We start from the raw sequence: 16,920 nt of genomic DNA, 5'->3' as shown, positions 1-16,920 counted from the left end.
AGCCTCCTCAACAATGGGTGGATGGATGCCTGTTTGTCTGTCTATCTATCTATCGTTGTTTTTGCTTGCTACTGTTCTCCCCATAACCTTTTTACACAAAATCCCCATTGAAAGTTTATGAAGTGAAAGAAACGGACAGAAAGGGCGGCGGCGGGAAGGAAGATTTTATAAAGACAGAAGGGATGAACAAATCCTGCAGTGTTTTAGCAGAGGCAAAAAGATGACGAGCATGAAAGATGAACAGAACGGAGGGATGAGAGAGAGAGAGAGAGAGAGAATATAATATTATTTTATTTACTTTTGTTTTTCTTTACTTTTTTCCCTCTCCTTGTGTACAAAAAAGGGAAAAACTGCTTAAAAAATCAAAGTAAAAAAAAAGAGCAAACATCTCAAACCAGATCTCCTTTATCTCTCAAGCATTCCTGGACAACAATGACATTAAACTGAGAGCAAAGAAAGGCTTCTTCTCAGACATCTCCTAAAATAAGCTACTCATCATCATGTCTCTTCTAGAAGAGATCTCAGCAATGTCTGTGCATTCATTCAGAGTCAGATCTCAGTAACTCTGAACCAACCATGAGCTTCTGTCCACATTAACTTCAGCTCACTGCATGTAAACATTTGTGTTTGTGTTTGTTTATCCTAAGGAAATTTATCAGAAACCTCACAAATTTGAAGAGCGAGAGCAATAAACCAGATTCAACTCGCACTGACACCATTATCTTCAATCTACAGTGTGAATGAGAGAAAGAGAAATACTGACCGCTCGCGCTGATTCCTCGCATCGTCTGCAACTTTCTCCGACTCTATATGTTGATGTGATATGAGCCGTTTTCCCCTTCATTTGTCCTGATGTGTCGATCCATCTTTCCGTTCTCCGTCTCTCGAATGGGTTTCTGGAACCAGCAGCATTTCTCAATCTCAATCTCCACCGACAACTGACTCTACTACTGTCCGATCAGCAAACGAATCGGTCTTTTGAGTCGATTCTTTTCGACGATTCAGTGGAACTGTGTCAATTTTGAGGGTGGAACATTATTGGGAACATTATTTATATATTTAAAAAAATTAAATATTTACTTATATATACTTTAAAATAACCATTATCGAGACGACCAGAAGTAGTGAAGTCTAAACAATGACCGAGTCATCATGGGTTTGTTTGTGTATCTGTTCATATATTCTCCCTCAGGACAAGAGCCTCATGTACCAGCATCATATGACAAACTGGATGGAAAAAGAGTCTTTGTGTTTCTTCTCTTCTCTATGGAAGCCCATTTTTGCCACATAAGGGGAAAAAAAAACATGCTTGTAAATCTTAATTCTGACATAAAAGTCATTGTTATAACTTATATATCAAATCTGAAGCTATATTTCAGCATTGCCTGTTTTTGAAAATAGTTCTTTAACTTAAAGGGGTCATGAAATTGATTTTTTTAAGTATTTAAAAAAGTGTTCCTTGAGGTTGTCTTATAATGTTAATAACGTTTTTTGTACAAAATTTCACTAAAAAACAAATATACTATATAGGCCTATATATATGTGGAAAAACTATCATTTTCAACAATTCAGACAATTATTTACTGTCTGAAATGACTTGTTTTCAAGCTGCGACTGCTTGGTTTGTCAGTGAACAGCCACTGTTATGATTGGCTAATGTCATTGCAAAGGAAACAGTATCAATGCCCATTGCACGTGAGTCTTTTGAAAACATTATTATCCTTATTAAAATCATTTACAGACAAAGCATTTTGAAATTGTTTAGTAGCTGCTGTCAGATCCAATACTGCTGTTATTGGTGGCCCAGTCGTGGTGTTTTCTGTGGTCGTGGCTCCTACACGGTGGTCCTACGTCGTGCAGTGAGAGACCGGTCTCGTCACGGTCTTGCAACCAAAGATAAACTGCGATCATTTTCTAGCAGTGTCAGAAATTTAGCTTTCACTGTTAGGCTAATGATACTCAGCTCTATACTTCTTCACGCCTCGACGAAACTTACCAATTCACGAAATAAACGGAATTCATGGCTGATATAAAAAAATTGGATGACTAGTAATTTCCTACCACTTAATTATGAAAGTACGTGAGCGAGCTCTTAATGCATTATAGTCCTTCACGTCTATTGTAAACTAGACTGGCCAGTTGATAATACCTAGAATATCAAAATCGACTGCTGGCGGTAGATCCTTCTCCTATTTAGCACCAAAACTCTGGAATTAGTCTTCCTAATGTTGTTCGAGAAGCAGACACACTCTGTCAGTTCAAATCTAGACTAAAACACATCTCTTTATCCTGGCATACACGTGGCACATTATCAGTTTCAATAATTCAAATCATGTAAAATCCCGAGGTTTACCGTACACAACCACAACACATGATGTAGTCAGCCGGTCAGGGCCGTATCCAGATCAGATGGAGGACCTGCGCCTAGACACGACCACAACACATGATGTAGTCAGCCGGATCCGGGCCGTATCCAGATCAGATGGAGGACCTGCGCCTAGACACGACCACAACACAATGATGTAGTCAGCCGGTCCGGGCCGTATCCAGATCAGATGGTGGACCTGCGCCTAGACACGACCACAACACATGATGTAGTCAGCCGGATCCGGGCCGTATCCAGATCAGATGGTGGACCTGCGCCTAGACACGACCACAACACAATGATGTAGTCAGCCGGTCCGGGCCGTATCCAGATCAGATGGAGGACCTGCGCCTAGACACGACCACAACACATGATGTAGTCAGCCGGATCTGGGCCGGATCCAGATCAGATGGAGGACCTGCGCCTAGACACGACCACAACACATGATGTAGTCAGCCGGTCCGGGCCGGATCCAGATCAGATGGAGGACCTGCGCCTAGACACGACCACAACTCATGATGTAGTCAGCCGGATCTGGGCCGGATCCAGATCAGATGGAGGACCTGCGCCTAGACACGACCACAACACATGATGTAGTCAGCCGGTCCGGGCCGTATCCAGATCAGATGGAGGACCTGCGCCTAGACACGACCACAACACATGATGTAGTCAGCCGGATCCGGGCCGTATCCAGATCAGATGGAGGACCTGCGCCTAGACACGACCACAACACAATGATGTAGTCAGCCGGTCCGGGCCGTATCCAGATCAGATGGAGGACCTGCGCCTAGACACGACCACAACTCATGATGTAGTCAGCCGGTCCGGGCCGTATCCAGATCAGATGGAGGACCTGCGCCTAGACACGACCACAACTCATGATGTAGTCAGCCGGTCCGGGCCGTATCCAGATCAGATGGAGGACCTGCGCCTAGACACGACCACAACTCATGATGTAGTCAGCCGGATCCGGGCCGTATCCAGATCAGATGGAGGACCTGCGCCTAGACACGACCACAACACATGATGTAGTCAGCCGGATCCGGGCCGTATCCAGATCAGATGGAGGACCTGCGCCTAGACACGACCACAACACATGATGTAGTCAGCCGGATCCGGGCCGTATCCAGATCAGATGGTGGACCTGCGCCTAGACACGACCACAACTCATGATGTAGTCAGCCGGATCCGGGCCGTATCCAGATCAGATGGTGGACCTGCGCCTAGACACGACCACAACTCATGATGTAGTCAGCCGGATCCGGGCCGTATCCAGATCAGATGGTGGACCTGCGCCTAGACACGACCACAACTCATGATGTAGTCAGCCGGATCCGGGCCGTATCCAGATCAGATGGTGGACCTGCACCTAGACACGACCACAACACATCCCTGAAGTGTCAGCAGAGACTGTTTCAACTAGACTCTCCCCTGCAAAGGCCTCATAAACACAACCAAAGTTTTTTTAAAGACAAACGTTTTCCCCCGTACAGATGAAAACGTTATCAAAATGATTCCCGTTCTCATGGATCCGCAGAAACGACTAAAAACATAGTATAATTCATGCCAGACAAGTAATTTGGCGATGTCAGTTTGTAAAAGAAAGACTATGCGCCCAAGCTCACACGCATTCAAATGTGCATGCCTATAAATTAAACACGTACACATGTGCATGCCGTCACCGTTTTCACAGATGCACGTTTTTGAAGTTTACACGGAGATGATAGCGGTATCGCTTACAAATCTCATTTAAAAAAACTTCAAGGTTTGTGTTCTCAGGCCACCAAAACGCAGTTGTCGAGTAAATAAACAGCCAGAACGTATTAAAAGTTTTAGGTTTTCAGTTGAAAACGGTGTGGTGTGAGTGGCCCCTAAGTTAACAACTAATGATTTTTTACAACGGAAATGAATCAGTCATAATCTTAGTATAGCTAGGTAATGATGTTCTTAGAGCTGCTGTAAAGCCAAAACAATCTTTGTTGCATTATTTTCCTATTATCACCGTGAAGCTGCTTTGAAACAATTTGTATTGTAAAAAGCGCTATATAAATGATGGTGACTTAACTTGACTAATAATTTCACATTTTTATATCATAATTTCGACTAATGTCATAATTATGATTTACAAAGCATGATTTTTTTCCTTATGTGCCATTTGGCATTCATACTTGTCTCACATATGGAGCCAAAGTCATTTGTGTTTTTACTGAAATACAAGATCACTTAGATCTTTGATTGTCAAATGCGTTCAAAATAAATGAGAACATGTGAAAATTAAAAGTGCCTTGTGAAAGCCTTTAAATGAAATCTTGAATCAAAATAACTTCCCCTCCCTCTTCTCTGACGATGTGTTTACTGGTGCGAGGCGGGGCCACCTGTCATTCACATGAGATCAACCAATAGCAAACCACAACCATCCAATCAATTGCCAAGCCCCGCCCTAAATTTGTTCTTGTGTCGACTTTTTAAAGGGAAAGTTCACCCAAAAATTAACCCCTACCCTCAAGTTTATTCCAAACCTGTAGAATATGGGCAGCGTTTTAATTTTTGGGGGGAACTATCCCTTTAAGTAAACATGTTTATTTTTTAATACGAAGTGATTGATGTAGGTAAACTAGCGCCCTCTGCAGGTCAGAGCCGGCCACTGCGCTCATGCGACACATTCAAATATCTGATGCAAAGCGTACACACACCCAATCCACTCATATTCGCACCGCTGTAATGCCCATAAATTAGAGCCAATATACCTTATTATATGTAAACAATCTAACTATTACAGCTAAAATAACACTAATCCAACATTACTTGCAGCGTTATTGGTTTTTCTACTCGCATACTAAATGTACAGACGCAGCAGAGTAACCGCGTGACGGCCGACGGCTGATTCGTCAGTATAGAGAGAAGCATAAAAATAATCAAGGACTTATGGAGAGTTCTGGTTGGATTTGATCAAATATCTGCGTTGACTGACTGTATGTTACGAATTAGAAATACTGTCGCCAAAATACTTTTAAAAACTCCGGTTCCCGTGTGGAGGATTGGTGAATGTGCGGATGCGGATCGCGCGCTAGCCCCTTTGTTCGTTAGCTTCAGTTCCTGGTGTTATTCAGTGTGTGATGATCAGAATTCATAAAGGATCTAGTAATTCTACTCAAACTCTTCTGTTGTGAATTAAACTCATCTCAGTGTCAATCCTCATTCTCGGAGGGAGCGTGAAATCCGCCGTGGACTCTGGAGTATTAAGTGTTTACGACAAAACACTTTCACCTGTTAGAGATCTGATTGTGAGTAAAATTATCATATTAACTCATATTTCACGTGCTAATGTTTTTATACTTGACACATTTGCAAAGTAAAGGCGGGTTTGCATTCAGTCAGCCACTAAGAAAAACTACCATGGAGATACCATGTGTTTGAACCTGTACCATGGTAAATTCTTTGAAGTTTTTTTTAGAGAATCATGTAAATACATTGTATATGACTATGGTTATCATTAAGTACCACAGTATGATGCTAGTTTTTTCCCCTCATAAAGCTTAATGTTTGAATTTCAGTGCATGTTTTGTAGTAAACAGATGAAATGAGTCTCTGTAACATCATTTGTGTTCATGTGTAACGCTGCAGAAATCAACAGATGCATAATGGAGGGAAATGCATGTTACAGTGTTACACTTCAGTTACAGTGTTACACTTCAGTTACAGTGTTACACTTCAGTTAAAGTGTTAAACTTCAGTTACACTTCAGTTACAGTGTTACACTTCAGTTACAGTGTTACACTTCAGTTACAGTGTTACACTTCAGTTACAGTGTTACACTTCAGTTACAGTGTTACACTTCAGTCACAGTGTTACACTTCAGTCAGTTCAAGGCTGTTGTTTCTGATGTTTACTTGTAAATTGTGAGTTATTTTGAATTTAAGTTGAAAGAATGTGAGGAATGTGCTTAAATTACTATTTATTGATTAAATCTAGTATTTTAAAGGTAATGTAAAGGTAAAATCTCCCCCTCCAAAAATAGAAAGAAAATTAGCAAAATGAAATAAAATAAGATTTCTGGACAAAAAAGAAAATGAAGTATATTTTTAGGGTCTCGGGTCATTTTAACCCGCGAGGGAAAGATGTGTTACAAAGTGCGAGGGAAGGATAAAGTTAATGAAGTTTTTTGTTTTGTGTTTGTGTTCCTGACAGATGTAAGTCGTGACGCTGCGGTGTGTGTGTGCATCGACGGCATGGGACTGGACTTCGACGTCAAGACGTTCTGCCACAACCTGCGTGCGACCAAACCCCCGTACGAGTGTCCGGTGGAAACCTGCCGCAAGGTCTACAAGAGCTACAGCGGCATCGAGTACCACCTGTACCACTATGACCACGAGAACCCGCCTCCGCCTCAGGCTAGCCCTCAGAAGAAGCGCAAGGGTCGTCCCCCGCGCTCCGCCTTGCCCGGGTGTGCCGACGGACCCGACTCCAGCACCGGCTCAGGGGTCACCGGGCCGGTGCCGACACCGGGAAGCCCGACCGATCGCTCGGACTCGCCCGTCAGAGAAACCATGACCTACGCCGAGGCCCAGCGCATGGTGGAGCTCGAGATCCGCGGCCGGGTCCACAGGATCAGCATCTTCGATAACCTGGATGTGGTTTCGGAGGAGGACAGCGGTGCCGAGGAGACTCCGGTGTCGGGATCCGGCCCGTGTAACGGAGGCGAGGCCCCGGGAATCGGGAAGGACCGGTTAGACGGGGCCAACGGGGAGAAAGGCACGCAGAAAACGGGGAAGCACAAGAGTAAAGAGAAGAAGAAGGACTCGTCTCATCATCATCACGTGAACCCGCCCGTCAAGCTGCCGGAGGTGGTGTTCCGAGAGCTGGACCAGGACCGGCCCGACGCACCCCCCCGACCCATGTCTTACTACAGGTACAGCTCACACACCTCGCAGAAGCTGCGTTACACACATGCGTATGTAAGGGATAATGTACATCCGGCTGGTGGTTCTCTCAAAATACCCCCCTTCAGGTGTGTGTGTGTGTGTGATCTCAGAATAACCCCTGACAGGGTGATGAGGAGGGGTCTTGATCAGCCTGAAGGGGGTTATTCTGAGATCTCACACACACACACACACACACATTCTAATATGATGATTTGATGCTTGAGAAACATTTATGATTATTAATGTTGAAGACAGTTGTGTACATTTTGGTTCTTCGATGAATAGAAAGTTCAAAAGAACAGCATTTATTTGAAATATAATCTTTTGTAACATTATAAATGTCTTTACTGTCACTTTTGATCAATTTAACGCATCCTTGATGAATACAAGTATTGATTTCTTTTATTTCCACAAAAAAAAATTCTTACTGACCCCAAACTTTTGACCGGTAGTGTTTAATGTTACAAATGCTTTCTGTTTCACATAAATGCTGTTCTTTTGAACTTTCTATTCATCAAAGCATCATGAAACAAAAATGTAAAAAACTGTTTTCAACATTGATAATAATCATAAATGTTTCTTGATCATCAAATCATCATATTAGAGTGATTTGTGAAGGATCATGTGACACTGAAGACTGGAGTAATGATTTGAATAAATTACACTTTACAATATATTCACATAGAAAACTGCTGATTTACATTATACTAATATTTCACAATATCACTTTTTCTTCAAATAAATGCCTTGGTGAGCAGAAGAGACTTCTTTCAAAAACATTAAAAATCTTCCCGATGCCGAACCTTTGAACGGCAGTGTGAGTGTGTGTGTATACCGTAACGTCTTCAGGTGTGAGATCTTCAGAAGTTGATCTTAGCAGTGTTTGAGTCAACATGAAGAAATAAGAAAAATAACTCAGCTTACTGTCTTTAACACGTGTTGATCAGTCCAGCTGTGCTCGTTATTCTCTTCTAATCGTTCATCTAAACTCTGTATCATGTTCCATTAATCACTCAATCAGTGTTTCAGACACACAGTGATGTCTATAAAACCGCTTGTGAACGAGGTCACGTTACGTCACGGTTCACAGGTCATTAGTTCACTATAAACCGCCAGAGACGAGCTTAATTACTGTTAATGATGTCCTGAAGACCAGTGTTCATGCAAACTACCTTATGTGTGCATTTCAGTTCATCTCCCAGAAAACAATAACTGTTCATTTTGACTTCAGAGACGTTTATTATTATTATATTGCATTTATTTCTGGTCTTTTTTTGTGTTGATGATTAATTTATTAGCTTTAACTTTATTTAAAACTGTTTCTCAGTGTGAAGAGAAAGATCATCAGTTTGTGTTATTGCAGCTCTCGTGTGTGATGTAGTCGGTCGGCACCCAGTGAATACTGCGATCAGCCAACATGACAAAACTAGACCACTGCCATGACACACACACACACACACACACACACACACACACACACACACACACACACACACACACACACACACACACACAGTGTCAGATTTATTGTGCAGTGTGAACAGCTTGATTGTGTTTGTGAGTGTAGACATCTGTCAGCGAGCGACGGCTTCACTGGATATAATGGGATCATGGGAGCTACAAATTCATATCACAATGTTTTCCAGATTTGATGCATCTCTATATTTTTGTTACGGTGTTACAAAGTAATTACAAATTGTTTACTACAGAAACTAACCATTTAGACATGGTGACCACTTTCTGCTTTTTAATAAATGATCATTTAAAGTTAGTTATGCACAATGTATCGGTCAGTAATCGTTATCGGACGATAATTACTGCAATTATTTTCACTAACAGCCGATTGTTTAAAAACAGCCAATGATCAGGGCCGGTTATATCCTGTCAATCAAAGGGAGGCGGGACAAACGTGTCAAACTACTGTCAAACTCATACTGTGTGTGAAGAAGGTCTTGATGAATTCAGGGCTGTAGAAGTTAATGTCTGTTAAAGCTGACTGTGTTTGACTTCATGAATCAGCTGAAACTAAGTCTCAGCTTTCAAATTCTGTCCATTTTATCTTACCTTTTTTCTTCCATCTTATCTTATCTTATTTTATTTGACCTTATGTGCGAACTGAGTTGTATACAAACATTTCAGTTTTAATTTGAGTGTAATTATTACATCTGAAAATTAGGGATGCACTGATATGAACATTTTGGCCGATACTGATAATCATAACTGGCCTATAAATCTAAATCCACATTTTTATATATATATATATTTTTTAAAAGCCTGATTACAAAAATAAAAATCTCACCATTAAAACCACATCCCACACAATTATGATGCTCTCATTATAAAGTTATGCAGCCGATATGACATACTTGTTGCACTGAACTGTAATTTCCCTTTTTGAAGTGATTCCAATCATATTTCAGTGAGTAAATCACTCGCGTATGCGAACACATTTCACGAGAAGCGACTAAAAAATGAAGAAAGTAATACATTATTTATTGGCTTTAATATATCAGCCAAATGTTATTATCGAACGATAACTTTAAAAATGAACATATATCCTTCGAAACCGATATGGTGGCCGATATATCGCACGTTCCTAGTGATAATAAATAGCAGCTGACTATATAGTTTATTAGTGTTAATTTTAAGCTCTAATGTACCAAATATTAGTGTTTCCTGTGTTTACAGCATTAGTTGGGAGAGATGTTGTTTTCCCTCAGAAAATCAAACTATTGTTATCGACAGTCTTTTTAAAATCATATTGACATGATTATAAAAACTATATTTGACACTATATAAATATGAATGATAAAAATATGAAAATGATACAGAAAGCACAGTCTTCCTACAAAAAGTTGCAACAACAAAGCAAGTTCTTTGAAGAACAAACACACATAATAGAACAAGTGGCAGGTCTTAATGCGCAGATCTATTCTGACATTCTGACCCAAGCGTTGCTATGGTTACATCACTGTCAATCATCGCATTTTCCGATTTAATCCCGCATTTAATTATGGTTGTCAGTCCAGAAGCTTTGCAGCGTGAGGCTAGTGGCATGAGGAATTAAACTTTTATTCAAAGAGTGTGTTATAAACAAAGCGAGCAAAGAGCCTGTCAATCACGTCAGAGCTTTTATGCTTCTTGATATTTGCATTATTTTATTGTATTGTCATAATTATCAACACATTGGTTTGTAAATAGTTTTAGCATTTACTGCACTTTGTTATTCTTCTAATCATTCACCTATAGTCAAGTCACCTTCATTTATACAGCGCTTTTAACAATATGGACTTTACAGTGATAATAGGAAATGACAGTAACAGAGATTGTTTTGGCTTTACAGCAGCTCTAGAATAAAGCTATTGTCCAGATAAAGTTAGTTTTAGCTGGATATATAGCGTCCAATGATACATTCCAATTCATAGCGTCCAGCGAATTGGAAGTCTCGCACATTCACATTCAAATGAAGGCATATTTCTCTCCAAAAGAGTGTTTTATAGTTTGTTGTAGCCTAAACCGCAGTGAGGATTGCATGTAAAACCCTGACGCCACGTCCTTCTCCTCCTTCAGGTACATTGATAAGTCTGCCGAGGAGCTGGATGAAGAGGTGGAGTATGATATAGACGAGGAAGACTACATCTGGCTGGACATCATGAACGACAGGCGTCGCACTGATGGGGTGGCGCCCATCCTTCAGGAAGTGTTCGAGTATCTGATGGACCGACTGGAGAAGGAGTCTTACTTTGAGAGCCACAACAAGGTGAGATTTACAGCAGCGCTTTAATGAAGCTTTTCTGGCAAACACTCCATAAGTCTTAAAGGGGTCCTTCTCACAAGATGTACAATAAGTCTCTGGTGTCCCCAGAGTGTGTGTGTGAATTTTTACGTCAAAATACCCCACAGATAATTTTTTATAGCATGTTCAAATTGTCCCTTTTTTGAGGGTGAGCAAAAACACGCCATTTTTGTGTGTCTCCCTTTAAATGTAAATGAGCTGCTGCTCCCGGCACAAGGGGCGGAGCTTCAAGAGCTTGAGTGTGTGTGAAAATTTCAAAAAACGTTTAGCCTTTTGTAGGACATAGTCGGACAATGATGGAGAGACTCTAGAAGAAGTGACGACATGTAGAAGCAACAGGACATTTCTGAATGGTTAGTTGATGAATTTATGTAGCTTATATTCTGTCATGATAATCTATAAATCGTGTTGCCTGGAGCAGATTTATGTAAATTTTAGGGTTAGTGATGTCACTAACTAACTAACTTGTGCTTTTTCGGATATTCCCTTTCAGGCCGTGTGTAATAAAGCTGTTTATGAATGGAAAAGCTCTGCAAAGTTTTAAAGCTCAAAGCACAGCTAAATGGAGTTTTTTTCTCCTAATGCCTGGTTCAGATTACAAGATTTTTTTGTCTGTTACGATAGTCACTGTGTCAGATTACACGATTTTGACTCCTAAAATCTTGTCGTGTTGTGGACAAGAAACATGTCAGACTCATACCTGCAAACTTGTCGCTTTTCGGCGACAATCGCCGTTTTCTTGGTCAATTGGGTCATTTACGTGAATCGCGTAGAACCGGAGAGTTTTTGTTGGGGGGGGGGGGGGGGGGATTTTGAAATTTCAAAATACATTTGAAATCTCGTTATTTCAAATGTAGGCGCATTGCGCGTGGTGAGCGCGCTCATAATCCGCCGGCGCGACCACAACATTGTCCAACATCAAATGGCAAACGTAATGAAAGCGGAACGAAACTGCTGGTTATTGTGTGGTTGAAGGACCGTTTATCAGTTTGGACCAGTGCAGCGCGAGCCGATCTTGATCATGCGACACTACACAGTGCTAATAAGAGATCCAGCAAAGAAAGCATTTTAATTCGCAACAGAAGTAACGTTAATAACATCGCTGCGAGATCTAGTGACAAACATTCACATTTCTCCGTTATTAACGGATCAAACAGCGCTGACGTGGAAACCAGGAAGAAACATTGTGGCATGAAACTATCCAGTGTCCACAGATCTGCAACATTCACCATGGCTTTACTGTAGTAACACTCACTGCAACCATAGTAGTTTGGCAGGAATAGTGGCTATAATGCCTTCAAGTAACATTACGTCGGTTTTATTTTGACATTATGAATACAATTGCTGCCCTCAAATGTTAATCATTCTGGTGGTCATAACTAAATCATAACTAAAATAAACCTTTGTTTATAACTACTACAATATTTTTTTTAAGGAGCTGTTTTGTTTTATATGCTCCTAAGAAGAGTCAATTATAGCTCCAGAATTGCTCAAAGTAAAAAAAAAAATCATACTTTATGATGTTAGTTTTAATAAGAATAAAAAAAAGAATAAAAAAATTAAATCAAGGAAATTTCTCTGGCATTTCTTTCTTTTTGCTGTATCAAAAATGTACCAAACCGAACCATGACACAAGTGTATCGTATCGAACCGTGAATTTTGTGAACCGTTATTGGCAACCGTGTTAATCTCTTGTTGCATGGGATACGCCGCATACCTGGTAAACAGTAATTTCTAACCCCCCCCCGGTCACTGTCCGTTTGCAGGTCTGCAGACTACATGTTGCTTTCCGACCAGTCATCGCGTGCCGTCTCACAAACACACATTCACTCGCACACATACACACGCACTCACTCACATACACGCACTCACACACAATCCCCTATCTTAGCGCCATCTACTGTTTTAGAAGAGGAAGTTGCTCAACTGCATTTGTAAGAAAATCGAGCCGAGAGATCTCATAAAAAGCCAAGTGTCACACAATCATAACAGACAGATATGCATTTGTATGCACTAGATTTGGTTCAAAGGTTACATGCAATTTGTAGGATGGTTTGTATTTATTTGTGAAATATTATCTAGGCTCATTTATTTATATTTGTAAAACACAATACATATTTGTTACTCCACTGCATTTTCGTTCAAATTGACCTTTGAACTTGCGCATTGTTTGTTTGCGAGTCGAGTTTTCCTTTGCAAAGCAGATCGAGTTTGTTTGCAAAATGCTGGATTTGTATGTTTAATTATGGCACAATATTAACTCCATAACATGCTAGTCTTTTTAATCGTGATGTCGTGAAGCATCGCAGACGCGACATAGGTTGTCGCCCACTATGACGCACTATACGAGATGAAACGATCGAATCTTGTGTCCCAACGCCCGTTGTCGTTTACGAATCCCCACGACACCCTACGTCAAACGGATTGTGCCAAAATCGGGCTAAAATCGTGTAATCTGAACCAGGCATAAAAGAAATTATCGATTCTGAACTGAAATGAGTCGTCAGTAATTCAGTCTCACTTCCTGCTGAACCTGTGTAGGTTTGTAACTAATTAGCATAATGCCCGCCTCTGGTGTTGATTGGCTGAACAGCGTCTCTTAGCTCTGCCCTCAAACACTGTAGTGTATCTGAGACTGGAAGAGTTTGGTTCGTGTTGTTCATGTCGAGAAGACGCTGTTTTCTGAGATTGATACGGTTAAACCCACGTCATCGTCACTGTTCGTATCACTGTGACCAAGAGCTGAGATTCCGATATGATAATGATTGTTTGCTTTCTGACCAATCAGAGCAGAGCAGCTCTCAGAGAGGCGGAGCTTAGAGAGACTGAATCCTTGATTGAAACGTTTCAGACAGTAGCCTCGTTTCCATTATCCTTCAAATTGCACAAATTGAAATTGAGAATTGAAAATACGCCCAATGGAAACACGTCAATTTTGCAAAAACTCCCTTATATCGGTGGTTTTACAGGCAATTCGAAAAAGGAATATTCCGCAAAACTGCAAAAGAAACAGTTTTTTCGCATTTACAGTCACATGACGTACGAAAAAAAAAAAAAAAAAAAAAAAAGTATATATTCCTGTAAATGTATATATTCCTGTAAATTCTCGCTTATCGGGCTTATGCTACTCTGAATAATGCCAGAACTTCGTATTTTGAGCACTTCTTGCGTTGTTTTTTGCCTCTTCACGATGACTTGCTTAATTTAGTCCCAATTTGTAAGTCGCTTTGGACAAAAACGTCTGCTAAATGACTAAATGTAAATGTTACAGTCGATCAGTCTTTAAAGATGACGTGGTGTGTTTGGACAGAAGACGAGACAGAGTTCTTTATTAAACTCATAAAAGATGGTATCACAGGAATACTGGATTCTAAACAACAAAGAAATGCCACAATTTCTGAAGATCTTGAAGCAGAAGGAGTGAGAAACACTCATATGAGCCGCTCTCAGTATAAGAGTCTTTCCTTGACACTAATGCTGTGACAACACGTCTACGTCTCCTTTGGTTAATAATAATGGCTAGTGCGGCGGCTGAGATATACTTAAACCTCCCAACATCCGTTGCCATTATTATTGGAATGACTTATAGTGAGAGGAACATTTTTCGTTTTAGTTGCATAACCGGTTAATGGAAACGGCGTAAGTCATTTCGCAATAGTATAATTAAAAAAATATTGCAAAAGTTTTGCGCAAATCTGTGATGGAGACACAGATACTGTGAGAAAAGGGGAAAAAGTGTTTTTTGACCTTGGATGCATGTAAACCTCTTGTAAGAGACTCAAAAACTAAATTAGGAAGCTTTAAAATAGCATAATGTGGCACTTTAAGGTTGAGCATGTGTGTTGTCCACCAGCGTTTGAATGATTCCTCACATCATGTGTGTTGAGGAGAGCGTGCTGCTTCTTTACCAAGTCATCAGATGAACAATTTTTACCAGAAAACAGCTGAAAAACCCACAAACACACTGAAAGAGGAACTTGAGCCACACTAACGGACCAGAAGATCAGTGTTTTTAACAACATCTCAACAATAACACCCTAGCAGAGTGAAGGCAGGTTTTGCACACACCAGAAAATGTAAAAGCCTAGTTTAAATGGATATTGTGAAATTATTTTTAAATTGGAAGCTGTAAAAGAGCTTTGTTTTATGTGTATTTAAAAGGGCAGATTAAACTTTCATTTCTTACTAGGGGTGTGACGGTTAGTATATAACTATAACGGTTAGTTATAGTTGAACACCGTCATTAGAACTCTATAACCGCCAAAACCGTGTTATTAAACGGCTTTTTTTATCATAGAGAATGTTTAAATACTAATTAAAAACAATTGTTAACAGTCTGTGTTATTAATGGTCTACGTTGTTTCCAACTGTATTTGATTCTTTGCCAAGTACCCCCTGACCGACCGCCAATCATTTGAGATAGAAATAAAAGCTATGACTATGATATAGTGATGTTGCCATCATGAGATTTATTAAACAAATGAAAAACATTTGCAATAATAAACAATGTATCATTACCGATAACTGATCGTGCAGTTTAATTACCCCTTTGTTTTGTAAATCGTCAGACATGATTTTTACCACTTCATTAAGTTTTGCTTTGTAGAAAGCCTTTCTTTAAAGCGAATTTCGTTTTGTAGAAATTGTATCTTAATTTTAATAAATGTTTCATCAACCAATTGCATGTATTTAATAAATAAAAAGCAAATATAGCAAACGATATAATAACCGTAACATGGAGGCGCCGGCGCGCCACGTTCACTTGCATTGCATTGTGAACTAGAGCGCATCTCATGGTAAATTAATGAAACTCAGCGTAGGCCTATGCCTCATACATTAGCATTAAATATCTTTGCTGCATCCTTTCTAGAACAGACAAGGGCTTTCGTGCGGCTTGCATCAGCAGGGCATTGCGTCGTCCATAGACCGCAAAACAATCAGCAGATGGCGGGCGGGTGCGGCTTTGAAATTTGGTCAAAAAACGTTGGTGCGGATGATGAGTTTTGTGATGCGGTTGCGGATGAAATAATACCCCATCCGCAAAGTCGTATCTCTATCGATAACAACATTGAACACTACACAAATAATTGAATTAATTTTTTTTAATTTAGGCGATCAAGTCGCTAATCAGTGTCTGCTCGTTTATTCAAACTAAGTTGTCCTATAACAGACGAACGTCGCGTTGCAACGCCCCCCCGGATGACGACGGTTATGTTACGAACCGTCACATTTGACTCACGTCATAATCGTCATCACCAATTCTTAAACCGGCACACTAGGGCTGAAACGATTCCTCGAGTTACTCGATTACAAAAATTCCTCTAGGCAAAAACTCTGCCTCGAAGCCTCGTTAAATTCCTATGACGCGCACTATACGAGCAGGGATCTGATTGTTTCATACGGACCGTTGTTCAGTGTTCAGGAAGCACACCATAGCGCGTGATACATTTTGAATTTAGTTGGCGCGATGGCGGAGAGTAAAGATAAACGCAACTTTTAAATACATAATACAATTTTTTAAAACAAAATTATAGGCTTAAGTGCAGGGTCCGAAAGTTGGTCATTTTGTCGCTATGGTTACACACACACACACACGGTGGCGGTGCGCTCAAAGTCATCTGTCAGTTGTGCAGTTACCAAAAATCTCCTGAATGAAGTTAAAACCCATCATGTCACTGAAATGTTTTTTAAATCAAGTGATCAAAGTGTTCGTTGCCGCTGCGATCAGTGGCGCGGATACAGTGTTTTCTCGTGTGGCTCGCGCACACACCGCTCTATCTTTCACTCGGACGCGCGCTTCAATCCGTTGCGGCAAGGCATCACATGCTTAAACTTTT

The 16,920-nt window shown here is 40.6% G+C and overlaps 2 protein-coding genes across 4 annotated transcripts in view; one reads left to right on the top strand and one right to left on the bottom strand.

Moving 5' to 3' along the window:
* fgd (faciogenital dysplasia) overlaps positions 1–800 on the bottom strand; it is a 74,003-nt gene extending 73,203 nt beyond the window's left edge. For both annotated transcript variants that reach the window (XM_082187385.1, XM_082187386.1), the window contains exon 1: positions 764–800. In XM_082187385.1, coding sequence (XP_082043511.1) covers positions 764–785 — 22 coding nt within the window. In that variant the 5' untranslated portion in view covers positions 786–800. The remainder of the gene's footprint in view (positions 1–763) is intronic.
* Positions 801–5,080: 4,280 nt separating this feature from the next.
* Positions 5,081–16,920, top strand: part of brpf1 (bromodomain and PHD finger containing, 1) — a 46,769-nt gene continuing 34,929 nt past the window's right edge. Inside the window, exons 1-3 of one of the 2 annotated variants that reach the window (XM_082187376.1) lie at positions 5,081–5,649; positions 6,554–7,274; positions 10,858–11,047. In XM_082187376.1, the coding sequence (XP_082043502.1) occupies positions 6,595–7,274; positions 10,858–11,047 (870 nt within the window). In that variant the 5' untranslated portion in view covers positions 5,081–5,649; positions 6,554–6,594. The remainder of the gene's footprint in view (positions 5,650–6,553; positions 7,275–10,857; positions 11,048–16,920) is intronic. The other variant, XM_082187375.1, reaches the window with a different exon arrangement.

Source organism: Leuciscus leuciscus (assembly GCF_965113295.1).
Source record: "Leuciscus leuciscus genome assembly, chromosome: 13".
In the NCBI taxonomy this organism is placed as follows: domain Eukaryota; kingdom Metazoa; phylum Chordata; class Actinopteri; order Cypriniformes; family Leuciscidae; genus Leuciscus; species Leuciscus leuciscus.
The sequence above is the reverse complement of the archived record's forward strand: the minus strand, read 5'-3'. Positions and strand labels throughout refer to the sequence as shown.